This window comes from Podarcis vaucheri, assembly GCF_965113315.1.
Source record: "Podarcis vaucheri genome assembly, chromosome: 2".
Classification (NCBI taxonomy): domain Eukaryota; kingdom Metazoa; phylum Chordata; class Lepidosauria; order Squamata; family Lacertidae; genus Podarcis; species Podarcis vaucheri.
In genome coordinates, this window is record NC_138760.1 from 129,638,846 (window position 1) to 129,666,676 (window position 27,831).

The window sequence follows — 27,831 nt, forward strand, 5'->3', positions numbered from 1 at the left end:
AAGGGGAGGGATGAACATGAGCATCGGGATGCCAAGCGAAGCGCACTGCTGCCATGTTTTCCAGGGGACATTTAATGAAAACTGGAGACATTCTGGGGACACAAGTTTGGACTTGAAATCCTGCCTTTCACTCCCCTTAAGGAGTCTCAAAGCAGCTAATAATCTCCTTTCCCTTCCTCCCCCACAACAAACACTGTGAGGTGAGTGGGGCTGAGACTCCAGAGAAGTGTGACTAGCCCAAGGTCACCCAGCAGCTGCATGTGGAGGAGCGGGGAAGCCAACCCGGTGCGCCAGATTACAAGTCCATTGCTTTTATTAATGGCTGTTTTCACACACAAAATCAGTGTGATACCTTGGTTTACGAACTTAATCTGTTCAGGAAGTCCATTCTTAAACCATGGCGTTCTTAAACCAAGGCGTGCTTTCCCATAGAAAGTAATGGAAAATGGATTAATCCATTCCAGACAATGAAAAAAACCCACTAAAACAGCAATTTAACATGAATCTTACTATCTAACAAGACAATTGATCCATAAAAGGAAGGCCATAATCAATGTACTGTACAAGAAAAAAAATAAGACAGTATTGTAGATGATAAAACTCAAAAAAAAAAAAATCTTACGTGCACTGATGATAGTAATTGTTTGTATGGGGGGCTTTTATACATTTCTGCAGTCACACAATCAACCAGTAGCTGAACTGGGTTCCACACAGTCACAAAAATGAAGTAACAAGCCACAGTCAAAAGTCAGTACCATAAAACAAAGAACAATTCACAGTAAAAAAATAACAATGAAAAAGCCACAAAAACAGTCAAAAGTTTTTGTGTTGTGTGGGTGCTCAATGGCCAACAGACTCAACAGGAAGCCTCTGATTAGCAGCGGGGGACTCAATTTACAAAGGGAACACACTCAACAGGAAGCGGAACATGTTCTGTTTCCAAGGCAAGGTTCAGCAACCCAAACACCTACTTATGGGTTCGGAGCGTTCTTATTCCAAGTTGTTCATAAACTAAGCTGTTCTTAAAGCAAGGAACCACTGGAGTTGGCACTGTGAATACGATTAACCCACATATTGTGAAAAATATCCATTGTCCTGATTCAGTCCACAACTGACAGCACTGAACCTCTTGGTTCATTGTCATGCTAGTCTGCCTTTGAGGTTCATTTGTTCCAGAGAAGTAAGCAAAATAAAGTGCATGTGTTTCCACACTGCCCCATCCAAAAACCCCTCAAATTATGCCCAGGGTCAACTCCAGCATTCTAGAATTCCGTGTAAAAGAATGAACATCAAGTGAATGTTCACTAAGTTTCTCATGTTGATTGAAGCTCTTTCCACACTCCAAGCATTTAGTGTTTCACCCCTGTGTGCGTATGTTTATGTAAAGTAAGGTGTATCCTCTGACGGAAACTCTTTCCACACTCCATACATTTAAATGGTTTCTCCCCTGTGTGGGTTCGATGATGAATATTAAGGAAGGAACTTTCGCTGAAGCTCTTTCCACACTCCATACATTTAAAGGGTTTCTCCCCTGTGTGAGTTCGTTGATGTGAATTAAGTTGATTCTTCCAACTGAAGCTCTTTCCACACTCCATACATTTAAAGGGTTTCTCCCCTGTGTGAGTACGTTTATGTAAAGCAAGCAGTGCACTCCGATGGAAACTCTTTCCACACTCCATACATTTAAATGGTTTAACCCCTGTGTGAGTTCTCTGATGTTCACCAAGTTTATCACGTCTACTGTAGCTCTTTCCACACTCTAAGCATTTAAACTGTTTCACCCCTGTGTGAGTTTGCTGGTGTGTACGAAGGTGGGAACTCTGACCAAAGCTCTTTCCACACTCCATACATTTAAATGGTTTAACCCCTGTGTGAGTTCTCTGATGTTCACTAAGTTTATCACGTCTACTGTAGCTCTTTCCACACTCCAAGCATTTAAAGTCTTTCACCCCTGTGTGAGTATGTTTATGTATGTTAAGGTGTGCACTCTGACGGAAGCTCTTTCCACACTCTAAGCATTTAAACTGTTTCTCCCCTGTGTGAGTTTGCTGGTGTGTACGAAGGTGGGAACTCTGACCAAAGCTCTTTCCACACTCCATACATTTAAATGGTTTAACCCCTGTGTGAGTTCGTTGATGTACTGCATGTGTTTGACTATTAGTGGAGGTCTTTCCACATTCCAAACATTTAAATATTTTCTCCCCCGTGTGAGTTCGCCGATGTGAAGTGAGGTGTGTCTTTCGTCGGAACCACTTTCCACACTCTAGACATTCAAATGGTTTCTCTCCTGTGTGAGTCAGTTGATGTACTCGAAGTTTACCAATATGACGGAAGCTCTTTCCACACTCCATACATGTGAATGGCTTTTCCCCTGTGTGAATTAGTTGATGTTTTCTAAGTGTTCCCCTGTCACGGAAGCACTTTTTACACTCCATACATATAAATGGTTTGTCCCCTGAGTGGGTGTAATGATGTAAAGCAAGGCTTGAACCAGAACTGAAACTCTTTCCACACTCCATACATTTAAATGGTTTCTCCCCTGTGTGACTTCGATGATGCATATGAAGGGACCAACTTTCACTGAAGCTCTTTCCACACTCCATACATTTAAATGGTCTCTCTCCTGTGTGAGTCCGTTGATGTCTTGTAAGTTTTCCACTCGCACTGAAGCACTTACCACACTCCACACATTCATATTGTTTTTCCCCTGTATGAATTCGCTGATGTTGTTTAAGAGTGGCATTATTACTATAACTCTTTCCACACTCATTACATTGTAATGGTTTTTTCCCCGTGTGAGTTCGTTGATGGTTTGTAAGGTTTCCACCATCAATAAAGCTCATTCCACATTCTGCAGAGTTCTGTTGATTGTCTGCACCACCTGCTTTGAAGCAAAGGGAGAAATGCTTTTAGGGTTTCAAGAAACATCTTTGTATGAAGGGCAATATATAAATTACATACATAATTATAATTGTCTAGAAAAAAATAAAAGTGGTAGAAGTGTTTCAAAAAAATAAATAATCTATAATTACTGAAAGCATTTCCACAACACCCTTTATCCATATTTCTGTATTAGTCTAGGTAATAATCATCATTTAATCATGTAGTGGGAGGAAAACATGTAAAATCAAAAGGCTGTGAGAGGAAAAAGGTTTCTGGCTACTCTATGAAAGCAGATTCCAGAAACAAAGAGGAGCATGGGAAAAGGCCTCTCTGCTTCCTTCTTCCTGCCTTTTCTCTCCTCTCCATCTTCTCCCCTTGCCAATGTGTTTCCCCCCTCCTGTCTCCATCCACCCCTGCCCCCATATCTTATCCCCTGCAACTCACCAGATCTCACGGAGGGCCCTGGGAGGGAATCCTCAACAGTTTTGGAGAGGGATGTAGGAGGCAGCCTGACCAAGTCAACCGTCCATCTTCCTCCTTCCATCCTCGCTAGGTTTGCATTATCAGACTCTTTCAACCTTCCTGAGGAGCTCAGAAGCGAAAACGAGCTGCAGATTCCTGAGGGAAGAAGGAACAAAGGGAGCCTCACATTTAGCTGTTGAAGGGTAAGTCTTTCACTGTTTCCATGGTGAAAGAGGGTGCCTTTCTCCTGAAACCCGCCATGCAAGAAAAATAGGTCCTGCTCCAATGTGGAATGAATGCATAAAAATGAATTCTTAGCGGAATCAAAGGATTCTCCTTAAACTGCTTTCCTTGTTGAGGGTGCAATAAGACTAAGAAACAGGGTGTTACCTGTGAAAGAATGTGTTCAAGGCCCATGCTGAACCTGAGAGTGATAGATTTATAGTTTAGAAGTGACTCAAGATAACAAGGAGAAATAGCGGGTGATAGTTTAAGAACTAGTACGCATGCTCAAACGCTTCATGAATACACACCCCAAAAGGAGAAATTGCTATCTGAATGGACATGGGATGCATGTTATTGATGGGGGTACATATTAGAGGGATAATATGTAGGTAGATTGGGCAGCCAGTAAACTGCAATTTCTTAACCAACAGGAATTGTAGGAGGGATATTCGAACGCTTTTAGGTTATAAATTATGTGTGATGTAAGCTGGAATGAGCACTCCTTTACAGCATGAGCTGAGGGGTCGCCCGTGCAGTCCTGTTACGACAAGAAATCTAGTGATGCCCGATCGTGGTGTAGACTCCGTTTTTACACAGAGTAAATTGACACCCTCTGGGTAAAGATCCCTGGGACATATTTGTCCAACACCTTGCCAGTGTGTTTCCCCCCTCCTGTCTCCACCCATCCCTGCCCTTTTCCCCTGCAACTCACCAGATCTCTCTGAGGGCCCTGGGAGGGAATGCTCAACAGGTTTGGGGAGGGATGCAGGAGGCAGCCTGACCAAGTCAACCGTCCATCTTCCCCCTTCCATCCTCGCTAGCTTTGCAGGATCAGACTCTTTCAAACTTCCTGCGGAGCTCAGAAGCCAAAACAAGCTGCAGGTTCCTGAGAGGGAAGAAGAAACCAAAGGAGCTTCACAGACCATGCAAGCATTTTCCTGCCCCAGACATTTAGCTGTTGAAGGGTAAGTCTTTCACTATTTCTGTGGTGAAAGATGGGTGCTTTCCTCCTGAAACCCACCATGCAGGAAAACCCAGCCGCCCAGAATGCCTGGGGAAACCCAGCCAGATGGGGGGGATGTATATAATAACATCATCCCTTCCAGTCGGGATTCAGGCCTCATCACGGGACTGAAATTGCCTTGGTCGCACTGGTTGATGATCTCCGGCGGGCTAGGGACAAAGGTGAGAGCTGTTTCCTAGTTCTGCTGGATCTCTCAGCAGCGTTTGATACCATCGACCATAGCATCCTTCTGGACCGTCTTGAGGGGCTGGGAGCTGGGGGTACTGTCATACAGTGGTTCCGCTCCTTCCTCCTTGGCCGTGTTCAGAAAGTGGTGGTGGGGGATGAGTGTTCAGACCCCTGGGCTCTCAGTTGTTTGGTGCCTCAGGGTTCTGTCCTCTCCCCCATGCTTTTCAACATCTACATGCGGCCGCTGGGAGAGATCATCAGGAGGTTTGGGCTGGGTTTTCATCAGTATGCGGATGATACCCAGCTCTACCTCTCTTTCAAATCAGAACCAGTGAAGGCAGTGACGGTCCTGTGTGAGTGTCTGGAGGCGGTTGGAGGATGGATGGCGGCAAACAGATTGAGATTGAATCCTGACAAGACAGAAGTACTGTTTCTGGGGGACAGGAGGCGGGCAGGTGTGGAGGATTCCCTGGTCCTGAATCGGGTAACCGTGCCCCTGAAGGACCAGGTGCGCAGCCTGGGAGTCATTTTGGACTCACAGTTGTCCATGGAGGCACAGGTTAAATCCGTGTCCAGGGCAGCTGTGTACCAGCTCCATCTGGTACGTAGGCTGACACCCTATCTGCCCGCGGACTGCCTCGCCAGAGTGGTGCATGCTCTGGTTATCTCCCGCTTGGACTACTGCAATGCGCTCTACGTGGGGCTACCTTTGAAGGTGACCCGGAAACTACAACTAATCCAGAATGCAGCAGCCAGACTGGTGACTGGGAGCGGCCGCCGAGACCATATAACACCGGTCTTGAAAGACCTACATTGGCTCCCAGTACGTTTCCGAGCACAATTCAAAGTGTTGGTGCTGACCTTTAAAGCCCTAAACGGCCTCGGTCCAGTATACCTGAAGGAGCGTCTCCACCTCCATCGTTCAGCCCAGACACTGAGGTCCAGCACCGAGGGCCTTCTGGCGGTTCCCTCACTGCGAGAAGCCAAGTTACAGGGAACCAGGCAGAGGGCCTTCTCGGTAGTGGCGCCCTCCCTGTGGAACGCCCTCCCACCAGATGTCAAAGAGAACAACAACTACCAGACTTTTAGAAGACATCTGAAGGCAGCCCTGTTTAGGGAAGCTTTTAATGTTTGATGTATCACAGTATTTTAATATTCTTTTGGAAGCCGCCCAGAGTGGCTGGGGAAACACAGCCAGATGGGCGGGGTATAAATAAATTATTATTATTATTATTATTATTATTATCATCATCATCATGACTAGAGTCATGCCTTTTGCGTCTCCTTTTATCTCTGTTAGATGGGAGCTTTGGCACTGCAGCCTCCCTGGCCACAAGCTCCCAGTTATTTCAATCCCCCCCCCCCAATAATAGCAATTATTATTATTTCCCCGCCCCAGCCACTCTGCTGGCTGCCAGGTCCTCCCCCAACTCTCTTCCTCCAGCCTGGCTTCCTCTCCACTGTAGCCCCTCCCCCCAGACCATGCACACTAGAAGAGACTATGGCCAGGACACAAAGAAAGACGAAGAATTCTGCAGGCATTTTTATAAAATTCCACAGAGGGGCATCCTCTTAGGCTGCAATAGATTGTAATGGGTCGCTTTGAAGTCAATTCAGCGCCAAATATTAATAATAATAAAGAATCCCGCGCGCCCCCCCCTCCCCGCCCTGCGCGTATTTTGCCAGAACAAAGGCAGCGACCCTGAGCAATTCTGCCCCACGTCGACCGAAGGGCGGGCTCGGTGTAAGGCAGCGCCCCACGTTTGGATCCCCCAGAAGATCCGGCTTCCCCATTGGGAGGAGGAAGGGGGCAGGAATCCAGCTTCCAGGGAAGAAAGGCTGCGGGGGGGGGATAGGACGCCCCTCGCCTCGTGCAGGGATGTGACTTCAAGGAGCCAGAAGGCTGGGCGTCCCTCCCAGAGATCCTTCCCTTCCCCCCCCCTCAGCCCCCCAACACCCTCGTATTCGGGCCCCCCACCCACGAAATCTCCCCCTTGGCACGACTCACCCCTCGCCCTGCGCGCCGCATCTCTTCCTCTGCATCAGGAAGGACCACCCAAGACGAGCGGGGAGGGGAGGGGAGGTGGGGGGGAGAGGGGAGGGTCTGTTCCCAGGCCTCTCTAGGCAGCCGGGCTCTCTCTATTCCCTCCCCCCCCCATTGGCTCCCTCTCCTCCCCAAATAGCACCACCTGCGCGCCTCCCCAGTTGCGTTTTTCCGGGTCAAGGCAGGAGGAGGGGTCCGGATCCCGCAGAGAAGGGCGCTGGATTTGAGAATTGGGTGCAAAACCAGCCTGGCTGGAGGATAGGGCCCCTCGCGGGCATCGCTTTCACGGCAATATATATTGCCTTGAAAGCGATGCCCCCCCCCCACACACACAGAGTATATATATACATATACAGACATTATGTTGGGGGTGCGCATGGCATCAAATGCTTTTGCGGAAAGATGGACCACCCTCAGGATGCAACCGCTTTGCAAAGGCGTCTCTGGAAGAACTTGGCCAGATCTGGAACCTAAGAGCGTCCGCCCTCCCCTTGCGCCATAGCATCTTTCATTCCCCCTTGCTTGCTTACCTGCCTGTCTTGGCGTGTCCTTCCTTAAGTTCATTCTTCCTCTCCCTGACGGGTGTAAGGCATCTGACTGCCGCCTTCTCTCTGCTTTAGGGGGTTTAATATGTTGCACAGGAGCCACTTCCTAGGAGCCCTAGGGGCTTCAAACCCACTCTCAATAAAATATTTGTGGGGGCCGGGTCCTTCCCTCAAGTTGATGGGCACTGCCATTCAAATGGGGGGGGGGTGTTGCACTGCGTCATGTGATCAATTATGCAGGAAGCAGATTACCTGGACCCCTGCAATATCTTATTCACTGGCACCCCCAATATGTTGCATTATTTTTACATTGGCAACCTGCCTTTCCTTCAAAAAGCTGCGGGCGACATACACACTTCTTCTGCCTGATCTCCATCTTATACCCACAACCACCCTGTGACCGGGGGGGGGGGGTTGCATGAGGGTGATGCCAGCAGGGCAGTGGCCCCGGGGCGGATTTTTGAGGGGGCACAAAGCAGGCACTGCCTTCAGGGGCCCCCAGTGCAGCCCAACACTCCTCTCCCACGGTTGGAGGAACCAACCATGGAGGTTGTTTTCTTTATAAAGATTTATTTTATTATTATTTTCAGATTTATACATTTCATCAAATTTACAATCACCTTAACATTTCAAAACTTGACTTTCTTCCCTCTCTTTCCGCAGTTCCTTAAATTTATTTTCCGTATCCTCTGCATATCCAAATCGACTTAAATTGCTCATTCATTCATCCACTTTACAAATATACACTTATAATACTGCAGGTTATTACAATAATCCTACAAATGTTCTTATCCGTTTACAGTTTATCCGTAAAAATTCAATAAACCATTTCCGTTCTTTTATAAAAAGTTTGTTATCTTGATTTCTTATTCCTCTGGGTAAGTTTCACCATTTCTGCTTATTCCCTAAGTTTTTGTATCCATTCCTCCTTTGCTGGGACTTCTTTCCATTTTGGAGCAAGTAAAATTCTATACAGTTTCTTCTTCTTCTTTGGCGATCACTCGTAGGGGAGTAAGATTGTCTTCCATAAACAGGGTTTCAAAAATGAGTCCGTAGGGGACAGTGAGGGAGGCAAAGAACAAAAGACATGGGGGAAAGCCCCCTTAGCGCCCCATAAATTTGAGTGAGGGAAAGGCTCAAAACAGTAGGGGAAAGAGAGGTGGAGTAAGGGCTTGGGGATGCTGACAGGAAGTCAGCTGCAATTTAAAGCAACAGTAGGGAATGTAAGAGAATGGGCTGCTGGGGGGGGCAGAGAGAGAGAGAGAGAGAGAGAGAGAGAAGCCCTGTGGTGACAATCTGGGTGCTGATGCCGCGCCAAAGAGCGAAGCAGCAGCAGCAGCACCCAGGTCCTGGGATCAGAGCCACCGGAGCTGGGAGCGATCCAGGAGCACTTCTTCTCCATCATGGACTGGGCATGGTGAAGCAGGCCGGAGCCGGAGGAGGCCACCCCCTCCCCCCCAAAAAAGAACACCTTACGTGAAAGAATCTGGGCAGGGCTGGTCAGTGGCGTAGCGTGGGTTGTCAGCACCCGGGGCAAGGCAAGTAATTTGCGCCCCCTAACCTGTGGATTTGCGCCCCCTAACCTGTGGATTTGCGCCCCCTAACCCTAACCCCCAGATGTTGCGCCCGGTGCGGCCGGCCCCCCCTGCACCCCCCACGCTACGCCACTGGGGCTGGTGTGCCCCAAAGAGGAAAGGGGCATAAAGGGGAGGGATGAGCATGAGCATCGGGATGCCAAGCGCAGCGCGCTGCCGCCACGTTTCCCCGGGGACATTTAATGAAATCCGGGGACATTTTGGGGACAGATCTGCAAATTCAGGGACTGTCCCCGGGAAACGGGGATGTCTGGTAACCCGGATTTGGGTGCCGATCTCCCATATCCTCGTCTGACACTCTCACCACTACACCATCCTGCCTTCCTGAAGTCCTTCCGCATTGGGGTAGGTATAAAAATTTAAGTAGGTAAATAAATACGGAGAAAGCAAAATGTCACAGAGATGGATCTGAATTTCCCCCTTCAAAGTATAAATGTGTTTTATTCTGGATTGCTTTATTTCATGTTTTAATGTGTTGCAAGCAGATTTGAGTTTTTTTACTTTAAGATATAAAGTGGTATAGAAATGATTTTTTTCTTTTTTAAAAAATGCTTTATTGGACTTAAACAAAGTAAAAAAACATACATTCATGTCCATTGTTTACAAAGAAAATAAAACTAAGAGAAAACTATATTTTCTGATAAAGAAAATATTCTTAATATACATCTGACTTCCCGTTGTCTCCATACTTCATTTAACCAGTGTGGTGTAGTGGTTAAGAGCGGTAGTCTCATAATCTGGGGAACCGGGTTCGCATCTCCACTCCTCCACATGCAGCTGCTGGGTGACCTTGGGCCAGTCACGCTTCTTTGAAGTCTCTCAGCCCCACTCACCTCACAGAGTGTTTGTTGTGGGGAAGGAAGGGAAAGGAGAATGTTAGCCGCTTTGAGACTCCTTCGGGTAGTGATAAAGCAGGATATCAAATCCAAACTCTTCTTCTTCTTCACCATTACTGACTTATTGCAAAACATATCCACTTGTTGTATGATAAAATATTATTTCTCCTGTGTCCTTTTTCTTACTTAAAACAGCTACAGATGTTATTCAAATGCTGTAACCGAGTTCAAGCTGCAACAACTTTTCTTAAGATATCTTCTTAAAACTTCCCATTTTGAAATAAATACTTGTTTTGAATTATCTTTTATTTTTTCGGTTGGTTTGGTTAGCTCTGCATATTAGACCAATTCTTGTAACCATTCTAACCTGGAAGGAACTTTATCACTCTTCCAATTTGTCGCTATTAGGACTCTAGCGGCAACAGTGGCATATAAAAAGACCTCTCTTACATTTCTAGGAATATCGGCGCCTTTGATAAAAAGGCTTCTGGTTTTTTTGTGAAACAAACATCTAACATTTTTTAAAGTTCTATATAGATGTCATCCCAGAAAACCTTTTTACATAGCCACCACATATGGAACATTGTGCCTGTTCCTTCTCCACATCACCAAAAATTACTAAAAACATTTTTATACGTTTTTGAAAGTTTCCATGGGGTCAAATACCAACAATATTGCATTTTTTGGGGAAATGTTACCTCAAGGTTTAGCATTCTGTGAATTTCAGATTTACTTTCCATAAATTTTCCCACTCTTTCATATCTGTGTTATCGAGGCAAGGAAGAAGCACTACCCCTATGCTGTTCATATAATCAGTTATCAGTAATCAATATATTCATATATGCTCACACATAATCAGGGCTTACAGTATTTTATAATCCATTTTGAATCAAAGGGAAGCTGTGCCTTAGCTAACTGCAAACTGCTTGAAACAGCAAAATTAGGAGCCGACCTTTCCCCTAAAAACATCCGTGTACCTTGAACAAGGGGAAGATGTGAATCAGAGATACTGGTGCAAAATCCCCTCAGATACAGGCTAAATTAGTCCACTGGAACAGGAAGAGCTAAACCACAAAAACTCCAAAACTCCCTGTCCTTTCATAACTAGGGGAGAGGTTAGATGGAGCGTCACTGCAGGCAATGGAAAGCAGAAGTAGAACTCTGTGCTTGACCAGGAGCTGGAAGAATGGCAAGGAGCTTGCTAATTGGCTAATTTTCGCTGGCGATATCGTGACTGTCTCATGGTTGCCCCATGATCTATGATTTGCTGTGATCTGCTCAGGTATAAAGACCTCAGGATTTCTGTCAATCGGGGTCCCAGTTCCTTTTGGAAGAGATTCCAAACTGGGTCCTTATTGCTTGGCAATAAACTTCACCTTCTTATTCTCCATTGCTGCGTCTGCCTGATCCTTATAACGCAAATTGGGTACCTGCTATTACCTTCACGTGCTTCAGTGTGGTGTAGTGGTTAAGAGCAGTAGTCTTGCAATCTGGGGAACCGGGTTCACATCTCCGCTCCTCCACATGCAGCTGCTGGGTGACCTTGGGCCAGTCACACTTCTTTGAAGTCTCTCAGCCCCACTCACCTCACAGAGTGTTTGTTGTGGGGGAGGAAGGGAAAGGAGACTGTGAGCCGCTTTGAGACTCCTTAGGGTAGTGATAAAGCGGGATATCAAATCCAAACTCTTCTTCTCTTCTTCATTATATCCAAAAAAGTGGGCCGATTGAATCATGACAACATTACTCTCCTCCTCCTTGACTTTCCAGTCAAGAAGAAGAAGAGTTTGGGCTTGATATCACACCTTTCACTCCCTTTAAGGAGTCTCAAAGCGGCTAACATTCTCCTTGCCTTCCTCCCCCACAACAAACACTCTGTGAGGTGAGTGGGGCTGAGAGACTTCAGAGAAGTGTGACTAGCCCAAGGTCACCCAGCAGCTGCATGTGGAGGAGCGGAGACGCAAACCCGGTTCCCCAGATTAGGAGTCCACCGCTTTTATTAATAGTTGTTGTCAGGGGCTCAGGAACAGAGGCACAGGGGAGAGAGGAAATGGAGAGCGAAGGGGGAGAATCTGAGGGCAGCGTAGGGGAGTATGACAGTGACCCGAGAGATTCCATGAGCTTCTCCAGCGAATCAGAAGATTCCCAGAAGGAGGCGCCGATGGTCAGGGCAAGGGGGGTCCCAGGGGGGACACACCAGAAACAAGGGGCCAGCGGGGACTCCCAAAGCAGCAGCGGGAGATCAGGACCAGCTTCCCCACCAGAGCGTAGTGGGGGGGAAGAGTCCCATGTGCCAGGGCCAGCGTCTCCTCCAGCAGGGGGAGAAGATGAGTCAGGACTGACCACGCCTCTATCGGAGAGTGGGGGAACGGAGGGGAGGTCAGGTCCAGCTAGCCTCCCCGAAGGGGGAAGCAGTGACAGGAGCAGTGTAACGGTCAGGAGGAAGGTTGCCGGCTGGGCGCGCGCGCCAAGTTCGAATGTACAGGCACGTGGGACAGCAGAAAACCCGGATTGGGAACCAGGTCCTAAAGCCCGCCGGAGGCAGGGGGAAGACTCAGGGGACTCAGCGTCAGAAGAGTCTAGGAAGGGCGAGACCCCAGCTGACAGGCGGAACCAGAGGAGGAAAGAGCAAAGGAAGAGGTGGAGCAAGGCTAGAGTCTTAAACTGGTGTCTGGGGGGAGGAGATTCAGACGGAGCTTCGGCAGTCTAGAGTTTCAGACGTAGAGCTGCACGCCGCGGCTGTGAAAGCGAAACTGAACTTCAATAAAGACTTTTGTATATAACAACGAACTGGCGTTGGTCCTTTGTGAGCTGGGACCTCGGGCAGCTCTGACAGTAAGCTCCGTCTCACAAAAAAAATTTTTTTTGCGAGCGCACGAAGATAGACAAAGATGACTACAGAGGAGAAGGTGACAGAACTGCAAGAAGCTTTCCGCAGAAATAACAGCATCCAGAAAGAGAGAAGAAGAAGCAGTAGCGCTCTGCCGGGATCTGCAAACCAGGTGGGAACGTTTGGGCAAAGAGGGGCTGCCAGGACCCAAGCCGGAGGGAGTTAGCCTCGGGAAGAGGGGGGGCAGCATCGTAGCCCACTTTGACGGGAACCTGCAGCAGTATCCTAACTTCAGAGCAGACATAGTTTTCGCGCTCAATTTGCTTCGGAAAGACTTTAGAGATGAGGAGGAGAAAGTAGGGTTCATAATAACTCATCTGCATGGGGAAGCTAAATCGTGGCTGCGCAATTTATGGCGCGAAAATGATCCCGCCCTCCAAGATTCAAAAGCATTTATCAAGGCTATGGACGATTGTTTTAAATCAACGGTAGATGTGGATGTGGCCAGGAGGGAAATGCACGGGCTGAAGCTGGGCAAAGCCACGGTGAGACAATATCACTCCCGCTTTTTTGCGTTAGTAAATGTGCTGGGCTGGGAGAAGGACTCCACTGCCGTAAGGGATCTGTTCTGGGAGGGACTAAATGGGGCCGTGAAAGATGAGCTGGCGAGGGGGGAGAGACCTAACAGTACCACAGAGGTCGTCCAGAGAACGCTGGCGATAGGGGTGCGCCTGGAAGAACACCCGTGGAGCAGGGAGGAGGGACGTATGGCACGCACACCAGCCAGAACAACTGCCTTCCTACCCAGAGAGACAGGGCGCGCGCAATCCACGCCTCCACTGGGGGGGGGGGAGAAGAGCCGATGGAGATAGGTGGTGCCAGGGCTCAGACAGCGACCAGAGCCCAAACACCAGGAGCAGTCAAGGCGAAGGCTCCTAGAGGGAGCAGGAAGTGTTATATCTGCGACAGTGCACAGCACATGGCCAAAGAGTGTCCCCAGAGGATCCAGAAGCACACTGCAGCCTCAGCAACAGTAAGGGGGAACAGCCACAGGGAAACGACGAAGCCTGGTTGGAGGCAGAGGCACTGGGGCCCAGCCAGGCGAGTCAGTGAAGCAGTCCCCAGAGATTTTGCAGCCCACAGACCCCCTCCCACCCAAACCAGTGGTGCAACTCACCGCATCTCCCCAGCTGCCCAATGGACTCACCCTGGAAGTCCCTATTACCATCGACTGGTAGTAATGCAGACTTTGTAGGAGTGGACTTCATCAGGCTACATCGCATAGCGCTCCTACCAGCCACGATGCCCCTAAACGTCGTCACGGTCGATGGCAGAGAGCTACTGGGAGGACAGGTAGTACAGCAAACACCGCCTATGGTAATGCAAATTGGAAATCACCGCGAAGTCATCAGCTTCAACGTCACCCACCTGTCGGACACGCCCATAGTGTTGGGCATGAGTTGGCTGGACAGGCACAGCCCGGCATTAGCATGGTACCAGCGGCAATTGACCTTCTGCTCCTCCTACTGCGCAGAACACTGCATCCGGACCAGCCAGGAAGAGGAGGGGCAAGAGGATGAACCACAGCTACACCTAGGCATGGTGCAAGCGGTACCTAACAAGTACAAGGCATTTTTGGAGGTCTTCTGCGAGAAGGAAGCGGACAAGCTGCCTCCCCACAGGCCCTACGACTGCAGGATTGACCTCCTGCCAGGGGCGACGCTGCCTACTGGAAAACTGTATTCCATGTCTGAAGACGAACTGCAAGAACTCAGGGAGTTCATAGATCACGACTTGAAGCGGGGATTCATCCAAGAATCCAAAGCAGTGGGGGGCAGTCCCGTGTTTTTCGTGAAGAAGAAAGACACGCCCCAACGGAGACTGGTAGTTGATTACAGGATCGTCAATTCCAGGACAAAGCCCACAGCATTCCCCATGCCCAAGATCGACGACCTGCTCGCGACGGTGAGGAAGGGACAAATCTTCACCAAGTTGGATCTACGAGGGGCGTACAACCTTATACGCATGCGGGAGGGCGATGAGTGGAAGACGGCCATGTTTACGCTTTTAGGCACCCATGAATATCGAGTTATGCCATTTGGTCTGCAAAATGGCTCCCATTGTTTCCAAGCCTTCATGCACTACGTGTTAGCGGGCCTCCTCTACAAGAAGTGCGTATGCTGCCTAGACGACATCCTGATCTTCTCGGAATCGCAGGAGGCTCACGAGGGAGACGTCAAGGAGGTCCTGCAGAGACTACGGGAGCACAGACTTTACGCCAAACTGGAGAAGTGCCAGTTTGACGTGACGGAGGTGGATTTCCTGGGCTACAAGCTGTCCGACAAGGGACTCGCCATGGACAGCACCAAGGTCCGCTCGGTGTTGGACTGGAAGAGCCCGCGCAACTGGAAGGAGGTCCAGAAGTTCGTCGGCTTCGCCAACTTTTATCGCAAGTTCATCAAGGGCTTCGCGAAGGAGACGGCGGCCATCACGGACACCCTCAGCTCCAAGAAGAAGCAGTTCACCTGGACGGACCAGGCGGAGCAGTCTTTTCGGAGACTCAAGCATCTCTTCGCGTCCGAAGAACAGCTGCTACACGTAAACCCCACGGACGCCTCGGACAGAGCGGTGGGGGCGGTCCTGTTGCAGCAAGATCCGCAAGGGAACTGGAGGCCCTGCGCATTCTACTCCAGGAAACTCAGCAAGTCTGAACAGAACTACACCATCTGGGACAGCGAGTTGCTGGCCATTCATGCAGCCTTCAAGGCGTGGCGGCACTTCCTCATCGGAGCCAGACACACGGTGCAGGTCCGCATGGACCATAAGAACCTGGAGTACTGGCGCACGGCGCGGTTCCTGAACCAGAGAGACATCCGCTGGGCGGAGTGCTTTGCGGATTTCGACTTCCGGATAGAATACATCCCGGGAGACAACAACGTCATGGCGGATGCACTATCCAGGAAACCGCAGTATCTCGAGGAAGCGGCACCGGTGGCGGCCAAACACATTTTTGCACCGGAAGCGTGGGCATGCACTTCAGCCACCGTGGACCTGGACGCAGTACGTTGCGCGCTGCAGACGGATTCGTTCGCACAATCCAAGATGGAGGAGGTGCGAAGAGGCACAGCGAAGGACGATGAGTTCCAGATATGCGACGGACTGCTCACCCGCAAAGGGGCTCTCTACGTGGCGGGAGACGACCTCCGCGCGAAAGTCCTGCACGAAAACAAAACCCCTAGATGGTTGTCACCTTTGGAGGCTAAAGCGTTGAAAAAACTTAATATGGAAGCCGAATGGCCAAAGTATTGGGAAATTTTGGAACAAGATGGAGATAAGTTGAAGTTACAGAGTCATGAGAAATTGAAAACCAAAGTACGAGACTGGCTCCATTATTATCAAATAATGGAGGTTTATAAACAAGACAGGAAAATTGGCTTCCAGGTGGAGAAATCAAAATTAGAAACTGAACTGTTAGAACCCAATGCTAAGAATTTGTCAAGAATGTATAACTTGTTGCTGAAATGGAATACACAAGATGAAACAGTTAAATCAGCTATGATTAAGTGGGCACAGGACATTGGTCATAATATTATGTTTGCGGACTGGGAATGGTTATGGACCACCGGTATAAAATTTACGGCATGTAATGCCTTAAAGGAAAATATTATGAAAATGATCTACAGGTGGTACATGACCCCAGTCAAGCTAGCAAAAATCTATCATTTGCCTGACAATAAGTGTTGGAAGTGTAAAGAAACTGAAGGTACTTTCTATCACCTTTGGTGGACGTGCCCGAAGATTAAGGCTTTCTGGGAGATGATATATAACGAAATGAAAAAGGTACTTAAATGTACCTTCCCTAAAAAACCAGAGGCCTTTCTCCTGGGCATTGTCGGCCAATTGGTGTCAAAGAAAGACAGAAATTTTTTTATGTATGCTACGACAGCAGCAAGAATACTCATCGCAAAGTATTGGAAGACACAAGATCTACCCACCCTAGAAGAATGGCAGATGAAGGTGATGGACTATATGACATTGGCTGAAATGACTGGCAGAATCCGTGATCAGGGGAAAGAGACGGCGGAAGAAGATTGGAAGAAATTTAAAATCTATCTTAAGAAATACTACAAAATTGATGAATGCTAAAATGTCGAGGTTTTTTAGAAAGGAAAGGAGATTACAGCGATAAAAGATTAAGTTAAAGAAAAGAATAATGAAGGAATATATTTGACAGGAGTAAATTTAGGTTTTGCTGAAATAATTTTGAAACTTGGGATGTAGAAAGGGGAGGTTTGGGGGAGTCCGAGAAGTGAGGTTTATGAAAAAAAGGATATGAAATTATACATGTTTGTTTGTCTTTTTATTTGTTTGTATTGCTTATAAAAAATTGTAAAACTAATAAAAAATTTTATAAAATAAAATAAAATAGACTGCACTGTGTACACGTGCTTCCCATTCTTGGAAAACTCACATTGGGTACCTGCAAAAGACATATGAAAACCATCAGCAAGTAAATCATGCACACTTAACAAACAGTTGGCTAAGCCAGGCACCGCAAAAGCTTTGACTTCATAACAGAAGAAAAAGCCTGTCTGTGTTAGCCGTTTTTTACTTCCTTCTGCAAGCGTCACAAATTTACCAGTTTTTACTGTCCTGCAATTCCTTAAAAGACCAGCAGATGGCACTAGCGTGTTTGTGGCTCCTGAGTCGATGGCGACACCCAGAGTGTCTTGTTGTTGACATTCCTGGATCGCCATGGCAACAATCTCCTCGCTACCGCCCTCCTTGGGGCCTCTGCAGACATCCTCTCTGGTTGTCATGGCAACAGACTCCCCCCAGCAGGGAGACTTGCCCACGACCTCCACAGCTTCCTTAGATGCAACTCTCTCAGTTGCCTTGGAGACCGGACTGCTCCCGGCGTTCTCACACAAATCCACAGCTCTTATCTTTACTTGCTCCAGGTGGCCGGCCTTGAAGCCTCTAGCTGCATTCAGCTTCGCACGGCTAGACTTCAGCTCATGGCATAAACAACTCTTGGCAGCTTTTGGAGAAAGAGGCGTCTCTGAGCTTTCACTGCTCACTGCCCCCCCCCACTACTCACGGGGCTTCCAGGACGTTTGCCTGCACCCCCTCTGATGGGTACGGGGCTCCCAACTCTTGGCCTCTATCCAGGCTCCTCACACAGACACGTTGCAACATCCAAACAGCTCCCAGGCTCAGCAAAAGCACCAGCAGCATTGCCAGCAACAGTCCCTTCGCCCCCCCCCCCCGTGGGGGCTCAAAGCTCCTCCCAGCTGTGTGGCCGGCGCCATCTTGCCTCTCCATTTCGGGTGCAGCCACGTCTCGGCCCTTGCTTCCCAAACCAGCTCCACAAGCCTTTCGGAGGGATTCCCAAGCAGCCCTTGGCTGTTTTGCACCCAGGACAACTGGCACCAGATGAGCATCCACATTCTCAGCCAAAAATGCAAGCACACGCTTCTCCATTTCACTTTGCACTGAACCTTTTCAGCCTCTGCTTTCCCAGCTGCATACTGTGGGGGCTGGACTACGTCCCATAGCTGCTCTCCCACCAGTAAGAGTTCCATTTCAAAACTCCATTGTAGCCAATTTGGGCTATTCAGTCTCTGACATGGCAGTTTAAACTCAAAGCCATGTCCCTAGGGCTGTGCCATGCCTCCCTTCTCCCTTCTGTGGCATTTGCAAGAGTACTCATTTCTGCCAACTGGGTGTTCCGGAAAGACCTGGCATCGCAGCGCCCTCGCTCCGTCAGCCTCCTCCGATCTGCCCTCTGCTTTCTTTGGCAGTCGATCAAACTGACGTTCAGTCTTTTAAAGTCTTCCAAGCCCTTTCTCACACGCTTTGCGTTGGTCCATGACCTGTTCCTAGATTTATTGCTTTATTGTTTGGCGCCCAGCCACGCTTCCCCTGCGAGCCTCTGCAGCTTCTGTTTACGCAGTATGGCTTTAGAGCGGTCGTAAAGCAATTAGCAGAATTACACAGCGCCTGTGTGTCGAAAGGGCAGTAAATCAGTCCAGACGTTTCTTCTGTCCTAATATCTCCTTATTGGAAACAAAATAGCGTATTTACAATCCACACCAGCCATCCGTGTTAAGCTGCATTTTCTCTGCCTCCTCTCTCTCCTTGCAGCAGCTGAACTGAGTGCTTTCGATTTCCACTCAGTTCACAACATACCAAGCTGCTTTCGTCACGTCCTGGCTTACTTCCATTGTAAGTCCGTCCCCGCAAGCACGAGGCATAGAAGGTTAACCCTTCACTACACCCAACAGTTTCTCCCCTGTATGAATTATTTGATGAGAAATGAGACTCTGCCTGTGACTGAAGCTCTTTCCACATTCCAAGCACTAATAGGGTTTCTCCCCTGTATGAATTCTTTGATGGGAAGTGAGACTTTCCGTCAGACGGAAGCATTTTCCACAGTCTAAGCACTGAAAGGGTTTCTGCCCTGTATGAATTCTTTGATGGGAAGTGAGATGTTCCTTACAAAGGAAGCATTTTCCACAGTTTAAGCAGTGATAGGGTTTCTACCCTGTATGGATTCTTTGATGGGAAGTGAGATGCCCACTCTGACGAAAGCTCTTTCCACATTCTAAGCACTGAAAGGGTTTCTGCCCTGAATGAGTTCTTTGATGGGAAGCAAGATTTTGTCTGTGACTGAAGCTCTTTCCGCATTCCAAGCACTGATAGGGTTTCTCCCCGGTATGAATTCTGTGATGAGAAGTGAGCTCACCACTCTGACGAAAGCTCTTTCCACAATCCAAGCAATGATATGGTTTTTCCCCTGTATGAATTCTGTGATGAGAAGTGAGCTCACCCCTCAGACGAAAGCTCTTTCCACAATCCAAGCACTGAAAAGGTTTCTCCCCTGTGTGAATTCTGTGATGGGAAGTGAGATCACCACTCAGACGAAAGCTCTTTCCACAATCGATGCACTGATACGGTTTCTCCCCTGTATGGATTCTTTGATGGGAAATGAAACTTTCCTTCCAACGAAAGCTCTTTCCACATTCCAAGCACTGATAGGATTTCTCCCCTGTATGAATACTTTGATGGGAAGTGAGAGTTTTCTTGCAACTGAAGCTCTTTCCACATTTCAAGCACTGATAGGATTTCTCCCCCGTATGAATTCTGTGATGGGAAGTGAGATTGTCCTTTCGACTGAAACTCTTTCCACATTTCAAGCACTGATAGGATTTCTCCCCAGTATGAATTCTGTGATGGGAAGTGAGACTGTACTTTTGACTGAAGCTCTTTCCACATTCCAAGCAGTGATAGGGTTTATGCCCTGTATGAATTCTTTGATGGGAAGTGAGATGGACGCGCTGACTGAAGCTCTTTCCGCATTCCAAGCACCGATAGGGTTTATGCCCTGTATGAATTCTTTGATGCAAAGCGAGACTGCGGCTGTGACTGAAGTGCTTCCCACATTCGAAGCACTGATAGGGTTTCTCCCCGGTATGAATTATTTGATGGGAAGTGAGACTCTGCCTGTGACTGAAGCTCTTTCCACATTCCAGGCACTGATAGGGTTTCTTCCCGGTATGAATTCTTTGATGGGAAGTGAGACTGTCCTTTCGACTAAAGCTCTTTCCACATTCCAAGCAGTGAAAGGGTTTCTGTCCTGTATGAGTTCTTTGATGGGAAGTGAGACTCTGCCTGTGACTGAAGCTCTTTCCACATTCCAGGCATTGATAGGGTTTCTCCCCGGTATGAATTCTGTGATGGGAAGTGAGACTCTGCCTGTGACTGAAGCTCTTCCCACATTTGAGGCACTGATAGGGTTTCTCCCCAGTATGAAGGTTTTGATGGGAAGTGAGACTCTGCCTGTGACTGAAGCTCTTTCCACATTCCAGGCACTGATAGGGTTTCTCCCCAGTATGAAGGTTTTGATGGGAAGTGAGATGTGACATATGACTGAATCTCTTTCCACATTTGAAGCACTGGTAGGGTTTCTCACCGGTATGAATTATTTGATGGGAAGTGAGATGTTGTCTGTGAATGAAGTTCTTTCCACATTCCAAGCACTGAAAGGGTTTCTGCCCTGTATGACTTATTTGATGGTAAGTGAGACTGTACTTTCGACTGAAGCTCTTCCCACATTCAAGGCATTGATAGGGTTTCTCCTCTGTATGAATTCTTTGATGGGAAGTGAGACTGTACTTTCGAGTGAAGCTCTTCCCACATTCAAGGCACTGATAGGGTTTCTCCCCGGTATGAATTCTTTGATGGGAAGTGAGGCTATTCCTTCGAATTAGGCTCTTTGTTTGATGGGAGGTGGACAGGGAGCTCTGACGGATGTTCTCTCCACACTTTGAATATTTATCGGACTTCTCCGCTATGTGGATTCTGCTGTGGTCCCTCTTGTTCTTCCCCACCAATTCATCACCATCTGCAATGAAAAGAGAAGCTAATTAGAGCTTCAGGAAGAAATGGAGCTCCAGATTATTGAACAATGTTAATGCATGCTTGTGATAGAGGAAGAACTGAGCAGAGTTAGATGTGAGGCCTTACTATAGTTTTCACTGCCTTTTTTAGCTGGAATTTCTTGCCTTTTATATGGGATAGATTTTGTTTGGCTCAGTCATGGAGTCCAATCCATCTTGAAGGTCAGTCATCTCTCTGGTCAACAAAATGCAGACAGAAGCAAAAGCAAAAGTGAGACTTCCCTGCGTGGTGCGCTCAGTGGTGGGTCGAGGGAAGTGCTCTGATACGGACGAGCACACCCGATCACTGTAAAGGGGGTGAGGGGAGAACGAGGGCGATGTAGACTCCCCTGGAAAAAAGCCAGAAAAGAGGTCTCTAGCCAAAAAAGCACCAAAGCAGCACCAGAAGACTCTCCGTACGCTGGCACAAAAAGTGGAAGGTGGCAGGAATAGTCCAGCGCTTAAAAGGGGGCACTCCTAACAGTGAGATGCCTGAAACCCAGATGAGGAAGCACCAGGTTTCTCCAAATATTACAGCTGGAAACTCCAACCCTGGCACCCTTAAAACAGACTATACTATCAGCAATACGTGGGAGACTGGGAGTAAAACTCTATTAAAAACAGTGACATAGAGTGAATTAGAAAAAGGAGGTTCTTTCTGATGTGATTTTATAAATTGGGACTAAGAAGCTTTGTGAGGATTACGTTCTAAACTAAAAGAAGACAAAACATATCAAAGAAAATAAATAAATACCTGCAAGAAGCTGCCCAACCTGCAAGAACCCTGTTTAATGCTGTTTAAGCAGACTGAAGGTGCGTGGGGAGACATGGTGGCGAAGGTGGTGGGGAGAATGAGAGAAATTGAAAGAGGGAAGAGCCAGGATGATGAGAGACTGCAAGAGTGTTTTGAGAGCCAGGAGGAAGGAGACAAAGGAAGGAGAATGGTTTGAGCGCAGATGAAGATGGTGGGGTCAGCTTGCTAATTGCTGACTCACCCTCACCTTGGAAACCAAACAGGAAATAAAGAAAGAGGAAGGACAGTTAAAAAGCATTTTATGTGATTCATAAAAGAAATAGAGAAAAGAAAATGTATCAAATTAGAAAAGAAATAGAAGAAAATGAGGAAATATTAGCCAAACATCCATAACAAGATCAAGATAGAGCTAATGTCAAAAAGTATAGACCAATCTCTCTACTTAATGTGGATTACAAATTAGAATCATAGAATCATAGAGCTGGAAGAGACCACAAGGGCCATCGAGTCCAACCCCCTGCCAAGCAGGAAACACCATCAGAGCACTCCTGACATATGGTTGTCAAGCCTCTGCTTAAAGACCTCCAAAGTAGGAGACTCCACCACACTCCTTGGCAGCAAATTCCACTGTCAAACAGCTCTTACTGTCAGGAAGTTCTTCCTAATGTTTAGGTGGAATCTTCTTTCTTGTAGTTTGGATCCATTGCTCCATGTCCGCTTCTCTGGAGCAGCAGAAAACAACCTTTCTCCCTCCTCCATGTGACATCCTTTTATATATTTGAACATGGCTATCATATCACCCCTTAACCAAATTTTTTGCTAATAAATTGGCCAACAGGCTGAAGAAGGTCATGTCAGAATATATCCATAAGGACCAGGCAGGTTTTCTGCCTGGAAGACATATGAAGGATAATATTAGGAATATAGTAGATATTTTGGAAAAGTTGGAAGCAAGAAAAAATTGTAAAGCGATGTTAATGTTTATTGATGCGGAGAAGGCCTTTGATAATGTATCTTGGAGTTTTATGACACATAATTTAGAAAGCATTAGGGAACAAAAAGCTAAAATTATAGTAAATAATGTGATATCAGAGGAAATTAGAATTGAGAAGGGGGCCAGGCAAGGGTGCCCACTTCCCCCTCTGCTCTTTATTTCGGTCCTTGAGGTCCTGTTAAGCATGATAAGGAAAGATGAACAAATTAAAGGTATAGTAGTAGGATCCAAACAGTATAAATTAAAAGCCTTTGCAGATGACTTGGTGTTGACATTACAAGATCCAGACTCCAGTGCAGTAAAAGCACTGGAGATGATACAGGAGTTCAGACAGGTAGGCAGGATTTAAGTTAAATAAGAGCAAAACCAAAGTATTAGAGAAAAATCTGGACGAGGAAAGGAAATTTCCGGAGCGCACCCTGTGCTTCGGGCAGATGTTTGCAAGCCTTGCGGATAGCAGCCTGTTCTGGGGGCTGGGGTCGGGGGAAGGTCGGGCTTCCCCCGCCCCAGCCCCGCAGCTGGTGGGGGAAATAAATTTTTTTATCCCCCCCCCCCAAAAAAACGAGGTGTGCCCTATGGGCCGGTGCGCCCTATAGGGCAAAAAATACGATATTTCTATTTAATTTATCTTAGCATATTTAGATAAATAGTCTTTGAATTTCTTCCATTCTTCCTGATGCTCCTCCTCCCTCTGCTCACAGATTCTCCCGGTCAGGTCGGCTAGCTCCGAAAAGTCCATCATCTTTCTCTGGCATTCCTCCACTGTTGGTATTTTTTGTGTTTCCCAATTATTGGCTAATAAAATTTGAGTTGCAGTTGTGGCATAACAAAAACAATCTAACATCTTTTTGGGGCAATTCCAGACCTATTATTCCAAGAAGAAAGGCCTCTGGTTTCTTATCAAATGTGCATTTCAGCTTTTTTTTTCAACTCATTATAAATCTTCTCCCATAAGTTTTTCACCTTGGGACAGGTCCACCACATATGGTAGAAGGTACCCTCCTTTTCTTTACATTTCCAGCATAGATTATCACTATTGTGATAAATCTTTGCTAACTTTACACGGGTCAAGTACCATCTATACATCATTTTCATTATATTTTCCTTTAACATTGTACATGCAATAAACTTGACCCCTTTCCTCCACAACCTTTCCTAATCTTCAAACATTATGTTATGTCCCACATCTCTTGCCCAATCTATCAACACAGATTTAACTTGTTCATCCTTTGTATGCCACTAAAACTGGCTAAAATTTATAAACTAACATCGAATCTGTGTTGGAGATGTAAGATATTAAAAGTAAAGGTAAAGGTACCCCTGCCCGAACGGGCCAGTCTTGACAGACTCTGGGGTTTGTGCGCCCATCTCACATCTATAGGCCGGGGGCCAGCGCTGTCCGGAGACACTTCCGGGTCACGTGGCCAGCGTGACAAAGCTGCATCTGGCGAGCCAGCGCAGCACACGGAACGCCGTTTACCTTCCCGCTGGTAAGCGGTACCTATTTATCTACTTGCACCCGGAGGTGCTTTCGAACTGCTAGGTTGGCAGGCGCTGGGACCGAGCAGCGGGAGCGCACCCCGCCGCGGGGATTCGAACCGCCGACCTTACGATCGGCAAGCCCTAGGCGCTGAGGATTTTACCCACAGCGCCACCCGCATCCCTATATCATGTACGGTGGGGATGTGAAATTGGTAAGAAGCAAAAACAACAATTGGTAAGAAGCCGGAAACATTCCTTTTAGGAATTATAACAAATGACATCCCAAATGACATGAGGTTTTTTTTTTTTTATGCAACAGCTGCCGCAAGGTTATTGATTGCAAAATATTGGAAATCAGAAGAAGCACCAACATTGAAAGATTGGCAAAATAAATTTTTTGAAATGATTGAATTAGCAAAAATGATGGCAACAATTAGAATGCAATCTAATCAAAATCTCAAACAGGAATGGAAATGTGTAGAAGAATATACGAACAAAAGATGATCCAACAAGAATTTATTGATCTGTATAGACTGATTTCACAAAGTTAAGCTAAGCTAATGTATAAGATTGAATGTTTAATTATTAAGATACAAAGTTACAATCTCAATAATAAAGTTACAAAATAATAACAAGGAAGTCACACATGGGTGGAGGGAAGACACAGGGCAAGAAATAAGAAATGGATAAATGTTGGTACATAATGAAATGTGAAAAGGTGAATTTACAAATATAATGTATATGTATCAATATGCAGCGATTTCATATATGTATTGCAACATTAATAATAAATAAAGTACAAAAAAGAAGAAGCAAAAACAACAAACCTAAAAGAAGTTACTTTAACTTCCCTAAAAACTCTCAAGCCGACATTTAAGAAGGTCTGGGGAGTTCAGACAAGCCTGGTCATTGTTTCAAAAGGCATGACTAGACCAGTGTTTTTCAACCACTGTTCCGCGGCACACTAGTGTGCCGCGAGATGTTGCCTGGTGTGCCGTGGGAAAAATTGAAAAATTTGAAAGATTTTTTTTTTAAAAAAAAAAAGTCAAATTTTCGCCCACTAGGCAGGCGCCGGACTATGTCCACCCTATTTTCCATCCATCCTGGGTGGGGATCAGATCGGATGGGATCGGATGAGAGCGGACAGGCAGTCCGCTCTCATCCGATTCCCCATAGAGAGCAGCGGGGCTCTGACATCTCCCTCTCCGCACACAGTGGTGGTGTGCCTCGTGATTTTTTTCATGAAACAAGTGTGCCTTTGCCCAAAAAAGGTTGAAAAACACTGGACTAGACAAAGAATATTCACAAACAGTTGATACCCCTCCATTCAGGGCTCACGGTGTGGATGTTAGATTCCCAGATGCTGTTGGTCTCCATCCAAATAGTGGAGGTTCATCAAATAGAGCAGGGATGTCCAACAGGTCTACTGGTAGATCCTGCGAGATTTTGGTCAATTGCAGTCAATCGCTGGCCCCCTCCCGGATCCTCCCTCCATTGTTGGAGAAGACAGAGCTTACAAACCGAGGCTGGAGGCTGGTTTCCCCCCAGCGATCCTTTGGTGAGTTGCTAATAAAAGCTCAACAACTTTGACCTGAACCCCTCAAAAACAGGGGTAGATCACTCCCAGTCTTTAATTCTGCAAGTAGATTGCAGTCTCTTGGAAGTTGGCCACCCCTGAAATAGAGCTATGCATGGAATTTCAAAATTGATGTTATGATCTAACAGGGAAATTTGACGAGAGGGTCCATGATCCCACAATTCTTCTCCTTGACTTCCTTACGAAAACCTCTCTTGTCAGGATCCAGCAACGTCCCCGCCTCCTCTGAAACAAGCAGGAACATCTTCACCTGCACACTCCCCATCAGCTGTTGCCTCAATCTAAATTTGGTCTAAATTTAAACTTTTTTCTAAATATCTTTCTTCACTTTGAATCTCTTCTCATTTTCATGAGGAAACCAACTCTGTATAGTTTGATTGGTGTCAGAAGATGGAAAATGACTATTACTCACTCTTAATCTAAGCACAACGGCCAGAAGAGCTTCTGACTAGGAATTCGGCTACGCGATGTTGAATGCTCTCGGTTCTCCGCTGTTTACCCTTTTTTCTTTCAATTTATACCAATTCATGAACCCAGAACTCATACACTGATCACCAACGAGGAACGACATGTTATTGCTGCAAATTTATTCTGCTAGTTTTGAGATATACAAATGACATGGGAAGAATGAGTCTATATATTTGTATCAATTATTAGTCCTTTGATCCTTGTTTTTAAAAGCAATAAAAAGTTATTGCAAAAGTGGTCAGTTATTCCACTGACCACTAATGATAAACAATATGTTACAGATATTCCTGCAAATTTATTCTGCTAGTTTTGAGAATCATATGAGAAGACTGAGAAGACTCAGTCTACATATTTGTATCATATATTAGTCCTATATGATCCTTGTTTTTAAAAGAAAATGAAAAGTTATTCCTAAAAGAAAACAAAAAGGCAAAACATCTGCAGTCAGTCCTGAAATTAGGATCAGGTAATTTAAGAATTTAGGATCAGCTTCTAGTGCTGCGAGACGGATCAGTGAGTTGTCTGACACTGATAGAGCATTCAATCACAGTACAGGTTGTAAACATCTTGAGCTGCCAATACATCGCGGTGGCTGGGGACCTGAGACATATTTCTACCTGAAATTCCCTGCAGATGTCAAAGGCACAGGAAGGCAGGTGGAGGAGCCCAAAAAGGTGCTCACCTTCTCAATCTCCATCCGCCTGCCTGCCTCATCCCACCCCCAAAATGAGCAAGCCCCAGTACCTCTCCAGCCCCATCCATCCATGTCCCCATCTCCCCTCCCCTGGGACTCACCAGATCTCTTGGAGGTCCCTGGGAGGGAACGCTCAGAGGCTGTGAGGAGGGATGCAGGAGACAACCTGACCAGGTCAACTGTCCATCTTCCCCCTTCCATCCTCGCTAGCTTTACAGATTCAGTCTCTTTCATCCTTCCTGAGGAGTCGAGAAGCCACCACAAGCTGCAGGGTCCTGGGAGAGAGGAAGAAACAAAGGGAGCCTCAGAGGCCCTGCAGGGATTCTCCTGCCCTAGATATTCCCCTGCTCCTGGAGAAGCACAAATGGGGCAGCCCCTTACCAACAGAAACCCCATTTGAAACATCTCCAGTGATTCCCATTTAATCTGTTGGCACCTCACCCCACTTCGTAAGGATGGCATGGTCTGCACACTAGTGACCTGAGAGTAGACCCCATTGAACTCAGTGGGGCTTATGGATAGAACTTGGTGCAAAAACCAGGCACCATCCTGTCCCCAAGCCTGAAAACTGCAGCCCCAGAGCATGGGCAGAATACAGCCGAGTAGCTATTACATGTAGGTGCCCCCACGTCTCAGTGCAAGAGATGCCTTAGCAGTTGAGCTGGCTGGGCCCAAACCTCTTTCTGCTCCTCATTAGAGCTGCTGAGAGACCCTAGAAGGTTGGGAATAGGATCTGGCTCCTGCTGTTTCTTAGCCACCTCCTCATTTTCCTTATTCACGCAAAATGGAGTG

The 27,831-nt window shown here is 47.0% G+C and overlaps 2 protein-coding genes across 5 annotated transcripts; both read right to left on the reverse strand.

Annotated features, from left to right (window-relative positions):
- Positions 1–616: 616 nt before the first annotated feature.
- Positions 617–27,716, reverse strand: LOC309527286 (uncharacterized protein). 4 transcript variants are annotated; one of them, XM_082213989.1, is made up of 4 exons: positions 27,141–27,716; positions 4,283–4,456; positions 3,328–3,501; positions 617–2,884 (listed from the first exon to the last, which is right to left on the reverse strand). In XM_082213989.1, exons 1-4 carry the CDS (start codon positions 27,622–27,624, stop codon positions 1,350–1,352), a joined length of 2,367 nt encoding a protein of 788 aa, XP_082070115.1. In that variant the 5' UTR covers positions 27,625–27,716; the 3' UTR covers positions 617–1,349. The 4 variants fall into 4 exon arrangements, with proteins under 4 accessions (XP_082070115.1, XP_082070117.1, XP_082070118.1 ...); XM_082213991.1 differs by lacking the exon at positions 4,283–4,456; XM_082213992.1 differs by lacking the exon at positions 3,328–3,501 and having other exon boundaries at positions 617–2,881; positions 27,141–27,714.
- LOC309527560 (uncharacterized protein) lies at positions 17,879–22,984 on the reverse strand (the record flags this gene model as incomplete). Its single annotated transcript, XM_082214387.1, has 3 exons — positions 17,879–21,016; positions 21,805–21,834; positions 22,939–22,984. The coding sequence occupies 3 exons, from the start codon at positions 22,982–22,984 to the stop codon at positions 19,152–19,154; spliced, it is 1,941 nt and encodes a 646-aa protein (XP_082070513.1). The 3' UTR covers positions 17,879–19,151.
- Positions 27,717–27,831: the final 115 nt, after the last annotated feature.